The sequence below is a fragment of the Babylonia areolata genome, chromosome 27 (assembly GCF_041734735.1).
Source record: "Babylonia areolata isolate BAREFJ2019XMU chromosome 27, ASM4173473v1, whole genome shotgun sequence".
Taxonomy (NCBI): Eukaryota; Metazoa; Mollusca; class Gastropoda; order Neogastropoda; family Buccinidae; genus Babylonia; species Babylonia areolata.
Genome location: NC_134902.1, coordinates 21,579,410 through 21,600,689, shown reverse-complemented (window position 1 = coordinate 21,600,689; position 21,280 = coordinate 21,579,410). Strand labels below are relative to the sequence as shown.

The window sequence follows — 21,280 nt, the reverse complement described above, 5'->3', positions numbered from 1 at the left end:
CTTGGACCCAAAGAAGCCATTTATATTGATGGGTAGTGCTTGTTTACAAGTCCAAGATACAGCTGCATCCATAATTTGAACACTTACTGTTCTCACACTTTTCTTCTATCTGTTTACTACATGATTTATCATATGATCATTTAGAGTGCTCTGTGTGTGTGTGTGTGTGTTGAGTTAGCTAGTTAGCTTGTCGGGTTCAATAAATTTGCAGTGCATTGAAAGGGTAATATTTTCACTAACACAGTTATTTTGTGTATATTTATTTATATATTTATTTATTCATCATTTATACATTTGTTTGTTAATTGTTTTATTTACTTTTTTTTTAAATTTCACAAATAACCTTTGTTTCTTGTGGTAAATTGTTGTTTGTTTTTCACTTTTTGTTTGTCTACAGATGGATATGGTTAGAAAAATGGTATGTGTTGTAATATGCTTGGTTTTGTTTGTATACTCCTTCATGTCTCCTTCACTCAGTTTTGAATCATGTCTTTCATCTTTAAGAAAAAAAAAAGAAAAAAAAAAGGAAGAAGAAAAAGTGTTGGTTTTTTTCATCAGGGGTGATGTCAGCATGTCCAAGAAACTGTAACTACGAGAAATACTTGATTGTTTGCATATTGACTCTGAATTCCTCCAGTTTTTGTAACCCCCAGAGCAGCAGACTTCTCAACAGTAAAGTTTCAGTTTCAGTAGCTCAAGGAAGCGTCACTGCGTTCGGACAAATCCATATTCGCTACACCACATCTGCCAAGCAGATGCCTGACCAGCAGCGTAACCCAACGTGTTTAATCAGGCCTTGGGGGGGTGGGGGGGGGGGGAAGGAAGAAGAAGAAGTAAAGTTCGCTGCCTATGCAGAAGAAGAAGAATACATGAAAAATGTGTTGGGTTCATCTCTCATGGTGACCTTAGTTTCAATATCCCCCTACACTTTGGTGTTTGTGTTGAGTTTGCCAACTAAGCCATAGGTGTCAGCAGAGTCATGCCATAGGGGTGGGGGAGGGGGGTGTCGTTGGTGGCAGTCTTCTTCAGAGGGGAGACGCTCACACAGTCTGGCGATTGTTCTTGTGCGCAGGGGAGATTACCAGGTGGTGTCTTGCATGTGTTGAATCAGAACCCTCACTCCTGAAGAACACTAGTGACAGTGCAGGGTCTCCTCCAGTGTGTGACCCTGTGGTGATGGCGTAGCATTGACAGCTTCTTGAGTCCATGTGGACTGCTGGCACTGGATCTACGGCAGACAAGCCTGAGAATGGATGTGCATGCCTTTGGAGTATGGGCAGTTGGTTGATAATGCCAATGAGACAGACAAGCAAAAAGAAAACACACACACACACACACACACACAAAAACAACACACACTGAAACTGGGCCTTATAGAAGAAACAAAAATCAATAATTTACATGTTGACATGCAGAGATACATTTTACTTTCTCTCATAGTATTCTTGAATAGAAATAGCTAGAGGAAAAAAAAAGGTTTTGAAACTAAAACCTGTTGATCACAGACCCAGATGAGTGTTGCAAGGGAAATCACTCCGTATCAAGGGAGAAGACGTTGACATTAGATTTTGAGCTGGGTTTATTGAAATAAGCTTTTCTGATTTGGGGTGGATAGGTTTATGTGATTTTTAAGGTTCCTTTTAATTTCAAAATGTTTGCTGTATATAATCAGAACTAGAATATTTTAATGCTCCTGCATCCCTTTTTGTGTGTGTGCGTGTTTGTGTGTGTGTGTGTGTGTGTTCGTATGTGTGTGTTTGTGTTTGTATGAATGTTTATACATGCATCCTTTCATTCTGGTTTTTCTTTCTTTATTTTATCCAAATCGATTATCTCTGTTTCTGTCTTGTTCGGAACTGTGGATGGTTTGATGTGCATCTTGTATATAATTATGCTACATTGTGTCTGTCACCTGTCTTCTTAAATGGTTTCATTTTTCTTGAAGAATACTTTTAAAGTGTGTTTGTTATATATGTGGTGAAGTTCAAAACCCTTTTACTGTTACTGGGAAGTATGCTTGCCTCCGAAGGTACATTTTTCTTCCTTGGTTGAAATGCATAGTTCTTTGGATAGTGTTTCCCGTCATGACTTTTTCAGATTCTTTTATTTTAATAATGATGATGATAATAGTAGTATTTTTCTACTTATGATGGTGATAATAGTTGTAATTGTATTAGTATTTTACTATTTGTAATGTGTTAACATGTTGTTTGTTTGAGAAAAAAAATCAAATTGTTATGCATACTGATCTTTCTCTTGCATGCCTATGAAAGCTCACAAGGATGAATTCATTACAAGAAAAGAATGAGAACGCTTGCACAGATGTGTAACGCCTTAATTTGTAAAAAGTTATTATTTTCCCCGTAACGAAAGTGAATAAGAAATGACCTGAATCATGAAGCAGTGGTAGTGTGTGAAATTATTTGTTGTGTTACGCATCTGCTCAAACTCGGGTTTGTGTGTTATGAATGTTGGGATTGTGTGCCGTGAATGATGATTCCAGTTGATTGGCTGAGATGCAACTTTTGTGTTCTGATCTGTTTTGGGTGAATTTCAGTTTTCTAGGTTAGCGTTGAAATGAGGCAGCTGTCTTGTGCATTGCTTTAGTCCGCCGCCTAAAACTGTGTTGTGCTCCAACAAGCATGCATCATAGGCACAGACTTGTTCAGCTTTATGTACATCTTGTGAGCACATTATTTATGTATTATTATTATGAATTATTTATGTATGCCTCGATAGCGCAGTAGGTAGCGCGTCAGTCTCATAATCACTGATTATGAAATTTAGGTTGCTCTATCCAGAGTGCAGACCCCTCCTTGCCACCCCTTCAATTGTATGTGGTCCTGCAGTGGTTATGGTATGTGGCTGTGTGCTGCAGACTGAGAGGGACGTGAGCGTTCGTCAGAGAGCGGTGGACCTGCTGTACGGGATGTGTGACCGCAGCAATGCTGAGGAGATTGTTGGGGAAATGCTGGAGTACTTGGAGACAGCGGATTACTCCATCAGAGAAGAGATGGTGGGTTTGGCTCTCATGCTTTTATAGGGAAGTGTGTGTGTGGTTGGTGAAAATGCTGTGCACAAATTATTTGCACAAATTATTTGAATGCTTTGCACAGTTGAACAGTGAATGCTGTGCATATTTGAATAATTTGAATAATGTGCACATTTGAACATAAATAATGTGCACAATTGAACTTAAATAATGTGCACAATTGAACATAACTTAAATAATTTGCACATATTTGAACATTTTAAGCTTGATAGTGTGTGTGATGTTTAAGAGTGGTTTTGTCTGTGGCTGTCAAGGAACTGTGTGTTATTTGGTGAAAATGCTGTGCACATAATTTACAATTTAATATTGATAAGTTAAACATGCACATGTGTATGTACACACTGACACAAACATTCAGAAACATGCGTGCAAACACAGAGACATATACAGAAACCTATAACTTGTACATGCGTACACAGACACACACACACACTATTACCAGTCTACATCCTTGAGCATATATCTGAACCTGTGTCCTTCACCCCGTGAACCAATGACCCCTGACAGATACATACACAAAAACTATAGCATGCGCATGCACACACACACACACACACACACACACACACACACACATTATTACCAGTCTGCATCATTGACCGTGTTTCTGAACCTTTGTCCTTCACCCTGTGAACCGACGACCCCTGACCTGTGACCCCAGGTGCTGAAGGTGGCCATACTGGCAGAGAAGTACGCTGTGGACTACACATGGTATGTGGACGTCATCCTCAACCTCATCCGCATCGCAGGAGATTACGTCAGCGAGGAGGTCAGTTTGCCAGTCAGTTCCTTAGTATTGGTTCTCTGATTCTGGGAACATACAGAAGGTGGTCTCCATACAGAGAATCAGAAGTCGAACTTGCTTGTGTATTTCAGTGGCTTTCCTACCGCCCTGAGGTTTGAAACTACTGATACAAGGAAGGAGACTTTCTTCTAAAAGTTCACCAGAGATATTCTGAGATAAATCATAGAAGGGTAATTGTCAAGTCTGTGGAGATGTGTCTGTGACAGGTGGAGATAGTGAAAGGATATGGGCGGGGGAGACACTGCAGTACAGATGAACTGTCAGGATTTGTGTTGTTAAACTACGTTTACACGGGATGCAACTAACTTGCAACCAATTTGCGACTAACTCTTTGAAACCGGCGGAGACTGGTGGAGACTGGTTGCCCCCGGTTGTGGCCCGTCGCTGCCGGTCTCAGAAACCAACGGATTTTCCCGATTTTTGGTTGCATGTTTGGTCGCAAGGCTCATTTTATTTCCACTCCAAGACCGATAATTTTTTGAGGGCCTTGCAACTAAACTGCGAAAAAAACGGTCGCCGCCGGTTGCCACAGCTTGCCGCTCGTCTCAGCCGGTTTCCAACAGGAAATTGATGACGCAAGCGGCACGCGTGTCACGGATTTTTCTGTCTGGCTTGGCAGACGCTTGCAGCGTGGTTTATCGTGTATGTTGCCTACTTAGTTGCACGTAAGTCGCCGCCGGTTGCATCCTGCAGAGACCGTCCAGTCGCATGTACCAGCCTTGCAACCAAAATTTGAATTTGGTTGCAAGTTAGTTGCATCCCGTGTAAACGTAGCATTAAGTACCTACAGACAATTTGTTTCAAATTCATACATGGCTGCTTTGCTTTCAGGATGTATGACAGCTTTATATTTAAACTACACATGACAGGCATGATAGCCAACTGTTAAGAGAACTGGACAATGTGAGGGTCCTAGGGTTCAAATTTCAGCTGCACCTGGTGGGTTTTAAGTGGAGATTTCCCAGTCTCTCAGGTCAGCGTGTGCACACCTGCCCATGCCTGAACCTCCTTTGTGTATACACTCACAGAACATACAGTACACACATTTAATATCTTGTAATCCATGTCGTCGTTCAGTGGGTTATGGAAACAAGAACATACCCAGCATGCACAACCCTGAAGACAGAGAATGATTGCCTCAACAGAGAGATGAGAACATTTATACTCGTAAACCTCACTCATACATACTTTTGAACGTGGGAATTGTAGCCGATAAATGCAGAAAGAAAGAAAAAAGCTTATTGAACTGTTTGAGCATAGTCAGCCAACCAGATTCATACAGGAAAATTATTACACTGTGGAGTGGCAGTCTGTAAGTTGATTGTTTTAGGACGATACCAGTGGAGAAAAGGGGAGGAACAGAGAAAAGAGGCGAAGGAAAAGAGAGGGAATAGGAAGACAAAAATTTATAACCAGGTGAAGCTGAAAGACAAAGCGAAATAGAACATTCATACAAATACAGCCGGTGATGTCTCATTCCCTGATGTGTGTGGCCCAGCAGTGCCTGTCATCAGTGTTACTTACTTCTCACCTGTACAGGTTGATTTACTTACTTCTCACCTGTTTCGTGTTGCAGGTGTGGTACAGGGTGATCCAGATTGTCATCAACCGTGACGATGTGCAGGGCTATGCAGCGAAAACTGTCTTTGAGGTAAATCGTTGGAATTTCTTGTTTTCTTTTGCAGTTGACTGCTTCAAGCACCCAACAGCACAGGAACATCTAAGTTTGCTGTTGTTGTACAGAGTACTTGTTGGATGAACTGTACATGGCTGGTTGAGAATTTCCTTTTTGACTCGCATTAAGTCATTGATGTAATGACACTTTGTTAATATGTGTGTGTCCATGGTGGAACTTAATTTTGGCATTCTCTCGTCTACAACAAGTGGCACAGGAACCAAAATTGGTAGGATGGTGGGTATGAATAAAACCGTTGAAGTCACCCCCTGAGGCAATGATTTGGCAAGCAGGGTGTGCCTGTTTATCACAGACCTGTTTATCCTTATGATTTAGACTTTATTTGTGTGGATTTTCATGTCAAGATTATGCCATAACACCACACCTGTGAGCAAATTATGATTTTGTGACTGAGGTGTGAATTTTGAACGCAGACATTTTTTAATGTTTTTTTTCTGATCCAGTGTATTGCATTGGTTTTCATTGGGCATCGCAGATGTGCAGTTGTACTTCCATTCCTCTGGCAAAGAACTGTAGCCCTTCAGAGATAAAGATGGTGAATTGTTCGTTGAGTCAGCCACTAAAGCTCCTGAAATGTGTTTCAAAAAGACTTCATAACCCTCACATAAAAAAAAAACTGTACTGATTTCAAGAATGGTGGACGGCACTGACAGGTTTCTTATGCCAGTTTCATCAGATGTGACCTTTTTTTGTTTGTTGATATTCTTGTAAGGGCTAGTTTAAGCCATCAGATGGGAGAAAGACTGTACTTCAAATTGCTGTGGAGCTATCACATTTTTTTTCGATCTTTGCCATTTTACCACTTTGAAGACAAATTGATTGCCTTTGTCACTGGATAACATAGTGAGATGGTCTTCTTTAGGCATTCACTGTACTTCAAATTGCTGCAGAGTTATCAGATTTTCTTTTCTGTCTTGCCTTTGGAAGTGAGATTTTTACATTTTGAAAATAAATGGATTGCCTTTGTCACTGGATAACAGTGAGATGGTCTTCTTTAGGCATATACTGTACTTCAAATTGCTGCGGAGATATCAGATTTTTCTCTGTCATTGCCATTGTAAGTGAGATTTTTACATTTTGAAGATAAATTGATTGCCTTTGTCACTGGATAACATAGTGAGATAGTCTTCTTTAGGCGTACACTGTACTTCAAATTGCTGCAGAGCTATCAGGTTTTTTTTGGTTTTTTGTCTTTGCCATTGGAAGTGACATTTTTACATTTTGAAGATAAATTGGTTGCATTTGTTATTGGATAACATTGTGAGATGGTCTTCTTTAGGCATATAATGTACTTTAAATTGCTGCGGAGATCAGATTTTTCTCTGTCATTGCCATTGTAAGTGAGATTTTTACATTTTGAAGATAAATTGATTGCCTTTGTCACTGGATAACATAGTGAGATGGTCTTCTTTAGGCGTACACTGTACTTCAAATTGCTGCAGAGCTATCAGGTTTTTTTAAAAATTTATTTTGTATTTGCCATTGGAAGTGACATTTTTACATTTTGAAGATAAATTGGTTGCCTTTGTCATTGGATAACATTGTGAGATGGTCTTCTTTAGGCGTACACTGTACTTCAAATTGCTGCAGAGCTATCAGGTTTTTTTTGGTTTTTTGTCTTTGCCATTGGAAGTGACATTTTTACATTTTGAAGATAAATTGGTTGCATTTGTTATTGGATAACATTGTGAGATGGTCTTCTTTAGGCGTACACTGTACTTCAAATTGCTGCGGAGATATCAGATTTTTCTCTGCCATTGCCATTGTAAGTGAGATTTTTACATTTTGAAGATAAATTGATTGCCTTTGTCAAATTGCTGTGGAGATATCAGTTTGGTTGTTTGTTTTTTTGGGGGGTTTTGGTTTTTTTGGTTTTTTTTTGTCTTTGCCATTGGAAGTGAGATTTTATGTTTTGAAGATACATTGTCTTTGTCGTTGGTCTTCTTCAGGCGTTGCAAGCCCCAGCGTGTCATGAAAACATGGTGAAGGTGGGAGGCTATATTCTGGGGGAGTTTGGAAACCTCATCGCTGGTGATCCCCGCTCAAGGTGAGCAAATCTTGGGGGTTGGGAGGGGCGGGGGGGTGTGGGAGGGGGGGGTGCGTTGGCAGGGCGGAGGGGGTAAGTTGTGTAGGTTTCTATTCACTTCCTCCTCCTTCTGTATTTGCGGGCTGCAGCTCCCATGTTCACTGGTATGTGCAAGTTGGACTGTCTAGCAAGTGGGACACTCTCTGCCAAGTGGGACTGTCTAGCAAGTGGGACTGTCTCTGCCAAGTGGGACTGTCTACCAAGTGGGACTGTCTCTGCCAAGTGGGACTGTCTCTGCCAGGTGGGACTGTCTACCAAGTGGGACTGTCTCTGCCAAGTGGGACTGTCTGCCAAGTGGGACTGTCTACCAAGTGGGACTGTCTCTGCCAAGTGGGACTGTCTGCCAAGTGGGACTGTCTACCAAGTGGGACTGTCTCTGCCAAGTGGGACTGTCTGCCAAGTGGGACTGTCTACCAAGTGGGACTGTCTCTGCCAAGTGGGACTGTCTACCAAGTGGGACTGTCTCTTCCAAGCCATGCGGGCTGCCATAAATCTGTTTTCACATGGTGTGCATGCTGGGTATGCTCGTTTTTTCCATGACCCACCAAACGCTGACATGGAATATGGGATCTTAAATGTGCATATTTGATCTCGTGCATGCATACATACCGTAAAGTTCGGTCTATTGAGCGCACTGGTATATAAGCCGCACCCACTAAATTTTGGAAAAAAATTAACTTTATACATAAATAAGCCGCACTGGCTTATAAGCCGCACTTATTTCCGGTACCAGAACACATACTGATACTACAGAAAAGCTGTCAATACTGTAGGTTATGAAATAAACACAAGCAGGAACAACACAAAGAAAAGCAAGCGAAAATACTGCTAGTGCCACAAAATATAATAAATAAACACAATGAAAATAAGATCCATAATTTAGGGATAGTCACGTTTCTTCAACGTCATCCTGCTCACTGAATCCACTGAAATCATTGTCTTCAGTGTCTGAGTTGAAGAGAACCAGCACAGCTTTCTCCGCCATCTTGTCACTGACTTCAGCCTCGCTTTCACTTCATGAACATGAAGGTGGAGGTTGCTGCTGGTTCGTCGCTTGCACTGTCCTCTGCTAGGTTGATAGCCTTCAATTTGAAGGCTGCATCATAGGTATAATGTCATGTTTTTGGTATGATGAAGGTGTACGCTTGAGCAGAGTAGAACTGAATGCTGATCTGAAGGCTTTAATATGTGTGGATTTGATTTCTAAAACGTGAACAGTTAGCACACTATCCTGAAGCTCATCCAAAAATTCATGGACAGAAATCATGATTTTGGTGAGTTGAAGGGCAGCTAAGAATAGACGAGAACGTGACACTCCCGGGATCGTTAAAATCCTCAAATAAGCCGCATCATTGTATAAGCCGCAGAGGTTGAAGCTGGAGTAAAAAGTCGCGGTTTATAGACCGAACTTTACAGTACATAAAGGGTGTTCGAGTGTCCCATCTGTTGACCAGAAAGATTGAAAGTGTTGGAACAAAAAGTAAGAAGTAAAACCTGTGCCTGTTTGTAGTAAATTCTAGGCTTTTTAGAACACGTTTATGAATCGAAGTTGTGATGACTGTGAGTGTCAGTTACATTCAGCGCACACTGATGCAGGTAACAGCAGGAATGAGCGTACCCTGCCATGTTGTGAAGACGAAAGAGAACAGTGGGAAGAATGTGTGGAGGAAGGAGTGACAATTTTCATGTGACGTTTGAGAATGTAATCTACATCCTATTCGTTCATTCTATCTCCCCATTTCTGTTGTCCTTGAAAATGTGTTTACGTTTATATTTTTCGTCCTTTTATCTCTCACTCTTCTGTCTTCTGTCTGTTCACCTTTTTGACCTGGGGAGAGCAGCCCGATTTTCACACAGAGAAATCTGTTGTGATAAAAAGAAATACAAATACAAATAAAAACATCATAATCATCATTGATATCATGTTTGTGTGATTATAATCATTGATATTATGTTCATATTATTATGATTATCATTGATACTATCTTCATATCATTATAATCATCATTGATATATTATGTGCGTGTCGTTGCTGCAGCCCCATGGTGCAGTTCCAGCTGCTGCACTCCAAGTACCACCTGTGCAGTCCCAACACCCGCGGCCTGCTGCTATCCACCTACATCAAGTTCATCAACCTCTTCCCAGAGATCAAGCACAACATCCAGGAGGTCAGACAGCAGTGCGCACACAGAGTAGACTTACGTCGGAAGGCGACGCTTAGTTTTGCATTATCTAGAATAGGAGGGTGACGCATGGTTTTTCATTATTTAGAATTGGAGGGCGATGTATGATTCGCATTATTTAGAACAGGAGGGCGATGCGTGATTTGCATTATTTGGAATAGGAGGGTGACGTGTGATTTGCATTATTTAGAATTGGAGGGCGATGCATGATTTGCATTATTTAGAATTGGAGGGCGACACATGATTTGCATTATTTAGAATAGGAGGGTGATGCGTGATTTGCATCATTTTGAATAGGAGGGCGATGCATGATTTGCATCATTTAGAATAGGAGGGTGATGCATAATTTGCTTCATTTAGAATAGGAGGGTGACGTGTGATATGCATTATCTAGAATAGGAGGGTGACGCATGGTTTGCATTGTTTAGATTTGGAGGGCGATGCATGATATGCATTATTTAGAATTGGAGGGCGACACATGATTTGCATTTTATAGAACAGGAGGGCGACGCGTGATTTGCATCATTTAGAATAGGAGGGTGATGCATGATTTGCATTATTTAGAATTGGAGGGCGATGCATGATTTGCATTATTTAGAATTGGAGGGCGACGCATGATTTGCATTATTTAGAATAGGAGGGCGATGCATGATTTGCATTATTTAGAATTGGAGGGCGATGTATGATTCGCATTATTTAGAACGGGAGGGCGATGCATGATTTGCATCATTTAGAATAGGAGGGTGATGCATGATTTGCATTATTTAGAATAGGAGGGCGATGCATGATTTGCATTATTTAGAATTAGAGGGAGATGCATGATTTGCTTTATTTAGAGCCTAGTAAAAGGAGGGAGGAGTTAACATGCATCCCCCCGCCTCTCTTTGGCTTTTAGTGTTCAAGTTCCCATAAGTCTGGTGGACATTGTTTACCCTGCCAAGGTATCTGGTGACTACTGGACTGATGGATCTTTGTTCGCACATAGAATAGAATATGTCTTTATTACCAAGTGTACCGGGGTCACAAGGAATATTGGGGGGGATAGTACATAACAATGTACGAACACAAATAAAAAATCATACACAAACACATCTACAGAAATTAGGATACATACAAGTGCATATCAATATAAAAACTTGTGCATACTGACACATGCAGGCACTGCACACACACACACACACACACACACACACACACGTTTGAACAGAAACCTCATATTACATGTGGATGGGGCTGATGGCTAGATCTTCAGGTAGATGGTAGTTGTTGTGCTAATACTCAAATGGAACTGCTCCCTCCTTTTGAATGATAGATAATATGAGTTAAATGTTGCTTATTTAAGTCTAGTTTGATTTTATAATTAAAGACTAAAATGTTCTGGTAATAGATATTACCTACAGAGAGAGAGTGAATGTAGGGGGTGCAGCAGCAGGAGATAATTAAAACCAAAATGCATCTGAGATGGACATAACTCACAGAGAGAGAGAGAGAGAGAGAATGTGTGTGTGTGTGAAGAGTAAGAGCAGGACCCCAATGAGAAAGGGAAATATTAATTTTACCAGGTTTTTTCATGTCAGACCTAATCTTTATTGAGTTCTGTATATTATTTTGCCTTACTGGTCCAGTCACATTTCTTTTTTTTTTCTCCTAGAAACCCTGCAGTATTTTGGGGGGGTCTTTTTCTAAGCATTCTTACCATGTTGTTTTCTGTCTTGCACCAAGGATCTTAGGTGTATATTTGTAATCTTTTTTCTTTTTTTTCTTTTTCTTTTTTTTAATTGTTTTTTTTTTTATGCCTGTCATTTCGTGTATTATATGTGATTTGTTTCTATTAGGTAGGTGTTCTTTTTTAATCTTCTGATGAAACATTGATGGAATGGTGAAGTCAGAGTAAAGTCATAGGTTTATGTGCATGAATGTTAATGTAATGTGCCTAATTTACTTTTCCAGGCAGGCTTTTGTGTGTGTGTGTGTGTGTTATCAGGTTCTACGTGGCTAATACTTTCTGTTTTTCGAGCCTTGATATGACCCTTTATGGTCAGCTGGGCAGTAAGGAAGAAATAATAATAATACATAGTTTTTCTGTGGCGCGATATCCAGCACCAATGCTGCTCAAAGCGCCTTACATCAACCGCTATCTGACAGTGGAAAACATCCAGTGTGTTCATATGAATGAAAAAGCACACTTAAGAGATGAATCAGATTATAAAAGCTATGAAGTAAATAAGGCTTACATTAAAACAAAATGCATTTCATAGAACACACACACACACACACACACACACACACACACACTTAGTTTCAGTTTCAGTTCAGTTTCTCTTCAAGGTGTCACTGCATTTGGACACGTATATATACACTACACCACATCTGCCAGGCAGATGATGCCTGGCTAGCAGCGTAACTCAACACTTAGTCTAGCCTTGAGTGTGTGCATATATATTTATGTACCTACCTGAGCGGTATTCTTCTGAAGAATTTGCCAGAGGGACAGCCCTTTTGTTGCCATGGGTTCATTTTATGACGCTGAGTGTGCTGCACACAGGACCTCGGTTTAATGTCTCGTCAAGATACTGAATTTGATTTTCCAGTAAAACTTGTGAGAAAGGGTGAGATCAGGCTCTGAACCCAGGCCCTCATAGCCACTGTACAACAGGCACAATAGTTGAGTGGTTAAAGCTTTTGACTTTCAATCTGATGGCCCCAGGTTCGAATCTCAGTAACAGCACCTGGTGGGTGAAGGGTGGAGATTTTTCCTGTCTCCCAGGTCAACATACGTGCAGACCTGCTTGTGGCTGAACCACCTTCATGTGTATACGCAAGCAGAAGATCAAATACGCACGTTCAAGATCCTGTAATCCATGTCAGTGACAAGAACATACCCAGCATGCACACCCCCTGAAAACGGAGCATGGCTGCCTACATGGCCAGGTAAAAACGGTCATACACAAAAAAGCCTACTTGTGTACAGTATACGAGTGATCGTGGGAGTTGCAGCTCACGAATGAAGAAGAAAAAGATTGCCTCGTCTAGATGCTGAATTTGATTTTCCAGTCAGACTAGGGAGAAAGGGTGAGACCAGGATCTGAACACTGTTCACAGACACATCAGCAAGATAACCACTGTGCCACCCCCTGTGCAGGTTTTACGCAGCAACAACAACCTGAAGAACCCTGATGTGGAGCTTCAGCAGAGGGCCATCGAGTACCTGCAGCTCAGCACTGTCACCTCTGCTGACGTTCTGGTGAGTTGGGGCTTCTGATCATTCTGAAGTCTTCGAGGGGGTCCCAGGGACATAGTTACTGTGATTCTAGGGGTCCCAGACTGCCCTCAGAGGGTGGCTGTAATGCTGCACATCATATCTAATCAGTTCTTGCTTTCACCAGTGATCTAGAGTTTGAGGTTGCGTTTCGGTATAGTGGTGTGTCAGAAATTAGGTGCCACTCCAAAAATTTGATGCCGTCTAAGGCCCTGATCGGGACCCTTCGTCTTAAACTGTTATAAACAGCATGGCCCTGATCAGAACCCTTTGTCCAGAGAGAGAGTTAAAGGTCTCTTTGCTCTTCCTCTGACAATAGAATCTTTAGCATTCCCATATTCAACAAAGGGAAATACAATATCAGAGCTTTCAGATCATACAGCTGTACAAACCTGGAATTCACTGCCTTTTTCAGTCTGTCACAGTCTTTTGTTTGCATCTTTTGAAAACAAATCTAAAAAATTTCCTTTTTCGAGGCACTCCATCCTGATCTGTATTTCATGGATAAGCATGTTTTTTTTTTCCAAGTGCTTGTATACATGCGTGCGTGCATGTGTTGGTGTGTGCTGTGTCTGATTTATGTGTTTGAGAGGTTTGAAAGTGCTGTACAAATGTGGCGTTGTACGCTAAGAATATCTTAACAGACCTTTCCACCCTCCACTGCGACCAGTAAATGCAGTATGTGTTGCTGTGCTCATGAGCAGGAGGGTTATTTTCACGGTGACTGGTTCACATGAACAGTGCATGTCAACAGTATTTTGTATTTTTTGTATTTCTTTTTATCACAACAGATTTCTCTGTGTGAAATTCGGGCTGCTCTCCCCAGGGAGAGTGCGTCGCTATACTACAGCGCCACCCATTTTTTTTGTATTTTTCCTGCATACAGTTTTATTTGTTTTTCCTATTGGCATGGATTTTTCTACAGAATTTTGCCAGGAACAACCCTTTTGTTGCCGTGGGTTCTTTTACGTGCGCTAAGTGCGTGCTGCACACGGGACCTCAGTTTATCGTCTCATCCGAATGACTAGCGTCCAGACCACCACTCAAGGTCTAGTGGAGGGGGAGAAAATATCAGCGGCTGAGCCTTGATTCGAACCAGCGTGCTCAGATTCTCTCGCTTCCTAGGCGGATGCATTACCTCTAGGCCATCACTCCACAGTGGCGTCTGACCCAGTTTCATCTTAGTCACATGGTAGACAACAGAATTAGGCACACACACACACACTGAATTTAATCTGTTTCAAACTCTTTGTGCTTTCCTGGATTCGTTTACAAGTCATCAGTGTGCAAATTTCGAACAAATAATGTGGATACTTTCATCATCTCACTGTATGACAACATAGGAAGGGAGGAAGTTTTATGTTTGGTGTCATATACTGTACCATGTCAAACTGATGCAAACTAGGCCTATTGGTTTGCTCTGCTTGGCCAAATTTCGCGCGGCTAACAGTGAAAAGACGGGCCCACCCGCTCTCAGCCAATCAAACGCCTCTAAAAACTATAAGCGCTTAATCATTCCTTTGGCCAAGGCTCTCCACGCCATCTTGTCAGGTTTACGCTCTGTCTCGTCTTACGCTTTTTTCGGCTGTTCAGCGTATCCTTTTGGCCTTATTTTGTTGCATGCCTTTTTGTTCCCAACTTACTTGTTATGATACTGATGAGTTTTGAAGTTTTCAGTTGATAAATTCTAACATTTGTTTTTTGGCGATTTTATTTCTTACCTATACAAATGGGTCATCTGTAGGGAAAGTCAGGGGAGGACCTAGCAGTACTGAGTTACGGGACATATCTGCTTCAAAGCTGAGAAATACACTAGGGTCTTTCTTCTCAATAATGCTGCTTTTTTTTTTTTGCTTTTTTTTTTCATGATTATGTTTGTACATTCTAGGAATCTGTATTGAATGGATTATTCTTTGTGATTCCTCGATGCCTCAGGAGAGGATTATTTTGCTGTTTTGTGGTGTTGTGACAGGGATTATGTGTTATTGTGTGTCTATCTGGCTGTGTTTGTGTGTGTGTGTGTGTTGAGATAGGGAATATGCAAAATATAAAGATCCCTTGCAGTTGATGAATGATATAACTTTAGTGAAGCGATTGTCAGTGTTTATGTACTTTCCTTGAAACAGATTCTACTGTGTAATGCTTCACTAATTTTGTTGGAATCTGATTACGTATTTTTGCTATATTGTTGACCCGAACGTGGAATATGATTGCATGTGTTTCTTGACAAATATAACCTTTGCAAGGGGAGAAAAGAAAAAAAAAAAAAAAAAAAAAGAAGAAATATGCTAGGGTGCAGTTCCAGAAAGCAGAGACAAAAGATTTTGCACTGAATTCTGTCCATGATGAACGGTGACTGCTGTGCACACAGGCCACAGTGCTGGAGGAGATGCCTCCCTTCCCAGAGAGAGAGTCGTCCATCCTGGCCAAGCTGAAGAAGAAGAAGCCCACCGTGGCCGAACCCACGGACCTCAAGGAGCACAAGACGCCCACCGCGCCCCACACTGCCGAGGCGGCCAACAGTGACGGTCCTGTCGCTGCCGTGCAGGTAAAGGGAAAGGAACATACCCTCACCCCAACACAGTACAGCACAACTGACGCAACACAATGAAACACAATACAACGTACCCCACCTCCCACTATGCTTCTCCCACTTCTGGGAATGTTTTGTGAACAATCTGTAACAGTGAAAAAGCAGAAGAGCATTGTGATTAAATGGGGGGTGGGGTGGGGCAATAAGGAATAGGATTTTAGGTGGAATTGTCCTCAAAAGAGTTGTTCCTGGCAAAATTCTGCAGAAAAATCCACTTAGACAATAAAACAAGCACATTCCCAGACTGAAAAAAGGAATGTGTGGCTCTGGTTTGTGGCGACGCCCTCCCCAGGCAGAGCAGCGGGAATTTCACACAGCGAAATCTGTCAAGACAAAAAAACTAATACAGTACAATGCCATACTATACAATCCAGTGAAAAAGCAAAAAAGACCCCCCCTCCCCCTCCCCCCAAAAAAACCAAACAAACCACAATACAAAAAAACAATATAATACAATACCAAACAATGTCGCACAACAATACAATATCACAATACCATACAGTATCGCAATACAATACAGCACAATACAATGCAGCAAGAGACAAACTTCTGCATTGTCCCCGGCGACAGGTGCCCCTGACTCCACCCAAGGGAGGAGGGGGAGGAGCCTCAGCCGACCTGCTGGGACTAGACAGCCAACCCTCCGCCCCTGCAGGGGGCTCTGCTACTGATTTCCTCGTCGATGTCTTCGGGGGGGGCTCCTCACCGGCCGCGACCAATGGGCTGGACCCCAGTGGTCTGACTCCAGGCTCTGAGGACAACTTTAGAAAGTGAGAGACGCCTTTAGCTTTTTTCCTTCTGCTTCCTCCTTCTCCTGTGTTTGTGGGCTGCAGCTTTTCACATTCACTCGTATGCATAAGTGGGCTTTTTGTGTGCTTTTTTTTCCCATGCAAATAAGGTTCTATTCTTTTCAGTTAATGCAGTAGAATTCACATTCAACACATAATGAACCAAGAACATTTAATGAAGTCATCACCACTGATGATAACTTAAGTTAATGACTGTGGTGCGCATGTATATTATATGTTTTAACATCATCAATGCAGGATTAACCTTCTTATAATTACAATGTAGGTGCACGTATGTGTTAACACCACTAATGCAGGATTTACCTTCATATAATCACAGTGTAGATATGCAATATTATCATAACCCGCAAGACTGACTCATAATTTAGCTTAACAAGAATATGAGTTACTGCAAGGGCTTTTCCTTTGTATAATCCTCCCTTCCCTCCAAACCCCTTTCACCCTCTAAACCATGACACGCCCATGTCCCATGCAATACTATTGCTGTCTCTATGCGGTTTTTTGTTGTTGTTGTTTTCTTTTTTATTACTCAGAATTGTATATTTATTATCTAGCAAAGCATGAAAAGTTAATATCCATTGAACAAAGACATTCTCAGCCTTTTGATTTATCGTCATGTACCATATGAGTTAACAATACTCTATATTTTCCTATTACGTTCCGTGAGTAAGCAGATATATGGGTGGGCTTTTACATGTTTGACTGTTTTTACCCTGTCACGTCAACAGCCGTACTCATTTTTCGGGTGTGTGCTTGCTGGGTGTGTTCGTGCTTCCATAACGCTGGCGTGGATTACAGCATTTACCTTCTTCATGCGTATACACACGAAAGGGGTTCAGGCGCTGGAAGGTCTGAGGATCAAACTCTGGGGGCTTGAGTGTGAATTCAGTGCTTTTAACCACAAGGCCACTGTACAGTGGTTCATTGTTTGCTCACAACAAAGGGATGTCTTTTTCTTATTCTTGTTTGTGGTAGATTATCTGTTTGTAGTGAAATGTCGCCCTTTCTTTGTGCTTTGTTGTCTGCTCACAACAGTGTGATGTCTTTTTCTTCTTCTTCTTCTGGTCTGTGAAACATTGTCTGTTTACAATGAAATGATGCCCTTACTTTGTGCTCTATTGTCTGTTCACAACAAAATGGTGTCTTTTTCTTCTTCTGGTCTGTGAAACATCTGTTTACAATGAAATGATGCCCTTACTTTGTGCTCTGTTGTCTGTTCACAACAAAATGGTGTCTTTTTCTTCTTCTTCTGGTCTGTGGGACATTATCTGTTTACAATGAAATGATGCCCTTACTTTGTGCTCTGTTGTCTGTTCACAACAAAATGGTGTCTTTTTCTTCTTCTGGTCTGTGAAACATTGTCTGTTTACAACGAAATGATGCCCTTTCTTTGTGCTCTATTGTCTGTTCACAACAAAATGGTGCCTTTTTCTTCTTCTGGTCTGTGAAACATTGTCTGTTTACAATGAAATGATGCCCTTTCTTTGTGCTCTATTGTCTGTTCACAACAAAATGGTGTCTTTTTCTTCTTCTTCTGGTCTGTGAAACATTGTCTGTTTACAACGAAATGATGCCCTTTCTTTGTGCTCTATTGTCTGTTCACAACAAAGTGATTTAGACGTGTTCGCTTTTGACAGAGAAGGAAAATGGCAGTAACAGGATGGGGAGAGAGGGTGGAGTGTGTTTTTACATCTTTTTTTTGTGTGTGTGTGGTAGAAGTAAACATAGAAAAGAAATGAAACACTATGTAATGAGGTCATGCATGTATTTTTGTCATGTGTAAGTTACTTTGATAGTGCTGGTACATTCTGAAACAGTTTTGTATTGTTTTGGGGTTTTTAGGGGTGCTGTTTATGACAGATCATAGTGTTGGACGTGTTGAGGAAGTTCTGTCCTCAGGCAGCTTTTAAAACTTGCGTGCTCATTTTCTGTGCTGTACCAGGTTCATCTGCAAGCACAACGGAGTTCTGTACGAAAATGACCTGGTCCAGATTGGGATCAAGTCGGAGTACAGGCAAAACTTGGCACGCATTGGGGTCTTTTACGGCAACAAGACGACGTTCCGCTTCACCAACTTCACTGCAGATGTCAGCTGCCCTGGACAGCTGTCGAGTCATATCCTTTGTATGTGTGTGTTTGTGTGTGTGTGAATGTATATATGTGTGTGTGTTGTTTTGTGTATGTGATGTTTTGTGTGTTAATGTGTGAACTGTGTATTGGGTGCCCTGGGTGGGGGTGGGGGTTTGTATGTTTGTGTGTTGAAGTTCGGTTTACCTTTTAAAAGGAGTAACAGTAAGTGATCAATACTTCTTGTTCGTGGGCTGCGACTGCCATGTTCACTCACACAACGAGAGGTGTTTATACGTGTATGACCGTTTTTACTCCCACCATATTGGCAGTCGTACTCTGTTGTTGTTTTTTTGTGAGGTGCATGCCGGGTATGTTCTTGTTTCCATAACCCACGGAATGCTGGCATGAATTGCAGAATCTTTTGCGTGCATGTTTGATCTTCTGCATGCGTATAGATACGAAAGGGGTTCAGGCACTAGCAGGTCCGCACATCTGTTGACCTGGGAGATTGTAAAAATCTACACCTTTTACCCACCAGGCACCGTGGCCAGGATTCAAACCCAGGACTGTCATCTTGAAATCCAGTGCTTTAACCACTTAGCTATTGCACCCATCTATCAGGGCTTCTGACAAGGCACAAACATGTGTCCCTGTTGCTGTAAAAAAAACCAAAAAAGTATGTAGTAAGGACTCACTGTATGTTCCAGCAGGTCTCTGGGACATAGAACATTTCCAGGTTTGTACAGCAGAAGAATGGAAAGCTCTGCAGCTGTGTTTTTCTGTGAACTCGGGGGGAAGAGGACAGATTCTGTGGTGAGCGGAAGAGGACAGATTGTGTGATGAGCAGAAGAGGACAGATTGTGTGAAGAGTGGGAGAGAACAGATTGTGTGATGAGCAGAAGAGGACAGATTGTGTGATGAGCGGAAGAGGATAGATTGTGTGATGAGCGGAAGAGTGTGTGGCGTTGATCCTGGGGAAGAGAACAGAATGTGTGATGAGTGGAAGCAGACAGATTGTGTGATGAGTGGAATCGGACAGATTGCGTGATGAGCGGAAGAGCGTGTGGCGTTGATCCTGGGGAAGAGAACAGAATGTGTGATGAGTGGAAGCAGACAGATTGTGTGATGAGTGGAAGAGCGTGTGGCGTTGATCCTGGGGAAGAGGACAGATTGTGTGATGAGTGGAAGAGGACAGATTGTGTGATGAGCGGAAGAGGACAGATTGTGTGATGAGTGGAAGAGAACAGATTGTGTGATGAGCGGAAGAGGACAGATTGTGTGATGAGCGGAAGAGGACAGATTGTGTGATGAGCGGAAGAGGACGTATTGTGTGATGAGCGGAAGGGGACCTATTGTGTGATGAGTGGAAGAGGAGCGGAAGAGGACAGATTGTGTGATGAGTCGTGCCGAAGAGTGTGTGGCGTTGTTGATCCTTGACTCCACACACAGCTGATGGTGCAGCCCAAGCCGGTGGACACGGCTGTAGACGGAGGGGCTCAGGTGCAGCAACTCTTCAACATGGAGTGCATCTCGGAGTTCTCCGAGTCACCACTTCTCAACATCAGTTTTGTGTGAGTGACAGATTGGGACAACTGGGAGGGGTGTGGGGAGGGGTTGCAAAGAGTGGGGAGAAGATTTGTTTTGTTGTTTTTTTTTGTTTTTTTTGTTTGGTGTAAAAAAATAAATAAATAAAAAGTTAAATACATAAATGTAAATTTTTTTTTTTTTAAATGAGAGCATGGAGAAGCGTATTGGGAAGATCAGCGTGATGGAAATATATATGTGTATATACATATACTGTTGTTTGGTGTTTGTGGGTTTTTTGTTTATGTTTTTGTTTTATGAACGTGGCAAAGTTTTGTGTTTAACCTCAGCTTCTTCATTTGGCCTTTCAGCATCAGTTTAGGTTTCAAGGAGGCTTCAAAGCATACATACTGATCATCCATATAAGCTACAGAACATCTGATGTAAAGAAAAATAATGAAATAAAATAACAACATACACAGAAACAAAAGAGCAAATGTCGGGTCTTTGCTTAAACCCAGTGTGGTGAGTTAGGAGAGAAAAAAAAAAGGTAATTACAATGATGGGGAAAAGAAAAGTAATTACAATCAAATTGTTATAAAGTGAAAGGTACATAGAGGGCAAAAAATAGAGAAGTGAAACATTATTGGGAAAAGAAAAATGATTACAATCAAATGTAATAAAGCGAAAGGTACATAGAGGGCAAAAAATAGAGAGGTGAAACATTATTGGGAAAAGAAAAATAATTACAATCAAATGTAATAAAGCGAAAGGTACATAGAGGGCAAAAAATAGAGAGGTAAAACATTATTGGGAAAAGAAAAGAAATTACAATCAAATTGTAATAAATCAAAAGGTACATAGAGGGCAAATAGAGAGGTAAAACATTATTGGGAAAAGAAAAGAAATTACAATCAAATTGTAATAAAACGAAAGGTACATAGAGGGCAAAAAATAGAGAGGTAAAACATGTTTGTGTTTTTATTGACATGCCTCGCTGAGGAGAAAAAGAGCCACACGCAAGTCAATGTCTGTAAACCAAGCAGCATCTGCCCATATCTATCCCACATGCAGTAGAGATTACCACTCCAGCATTGGTCTACACAGCCACAGCAGGAAGTGCAATGCCCGGCAGTGACTACATTTCTGGTGCAGCCGTCATCTCTCGAGACGGAAGGAGGATGACGATATGACTGAAACAGG

General features: G+C 41.5%; 1 protein-coding gene across 1 annotated transcript in view; it reads left to right on the top strand.

Annotated features, from left to right (window-relative positions):
• LOC143301182 (AP-2 complex subunit alpha-2-like) overlaps positions 1-21,280 on the top strand; it is a 43,643-nt gene that overhangs the window by 15,501 nt on the left and 6,862 nt on the right. The window contains exons 11-20 of the mRNA XM_076615281.1: positions 2,879-3,016; positions 3,714-3,821; positions 5,434-5,508; positions 7,503-7,600; positions 9,678-9,807; positions 12,965-13,066; positions 15,453-15,629; positions 16,245-16,444; positions 18,426-18,599; positions 20,002-20,124. Coding sequence (XP_076471396.1) covers positions 2,879-3,016; positions 3,714-3,821; positions 5,434-5,508; positions 7,503-7,600; positions 9,678-9,807; positions 12,965-13,066; positions 15,453-15,629; positions 16,245-16,444; positions 18,426-18,599; positions 20,002-20,124 — 1,325 coding nt within the window. The remainder of the gene's footprint in view (positions 1-2,878; positions 3,017-3,713; positions 3,822-5,433; positions 5,509-7,502; positions 7,601-9,677; positions 9,808-12,964; positions 13,067-15,452; positions 15,630-16,244; positions 16,445-18,425; positions 18,600-20,001; positions 20,125-21,280) is intronic.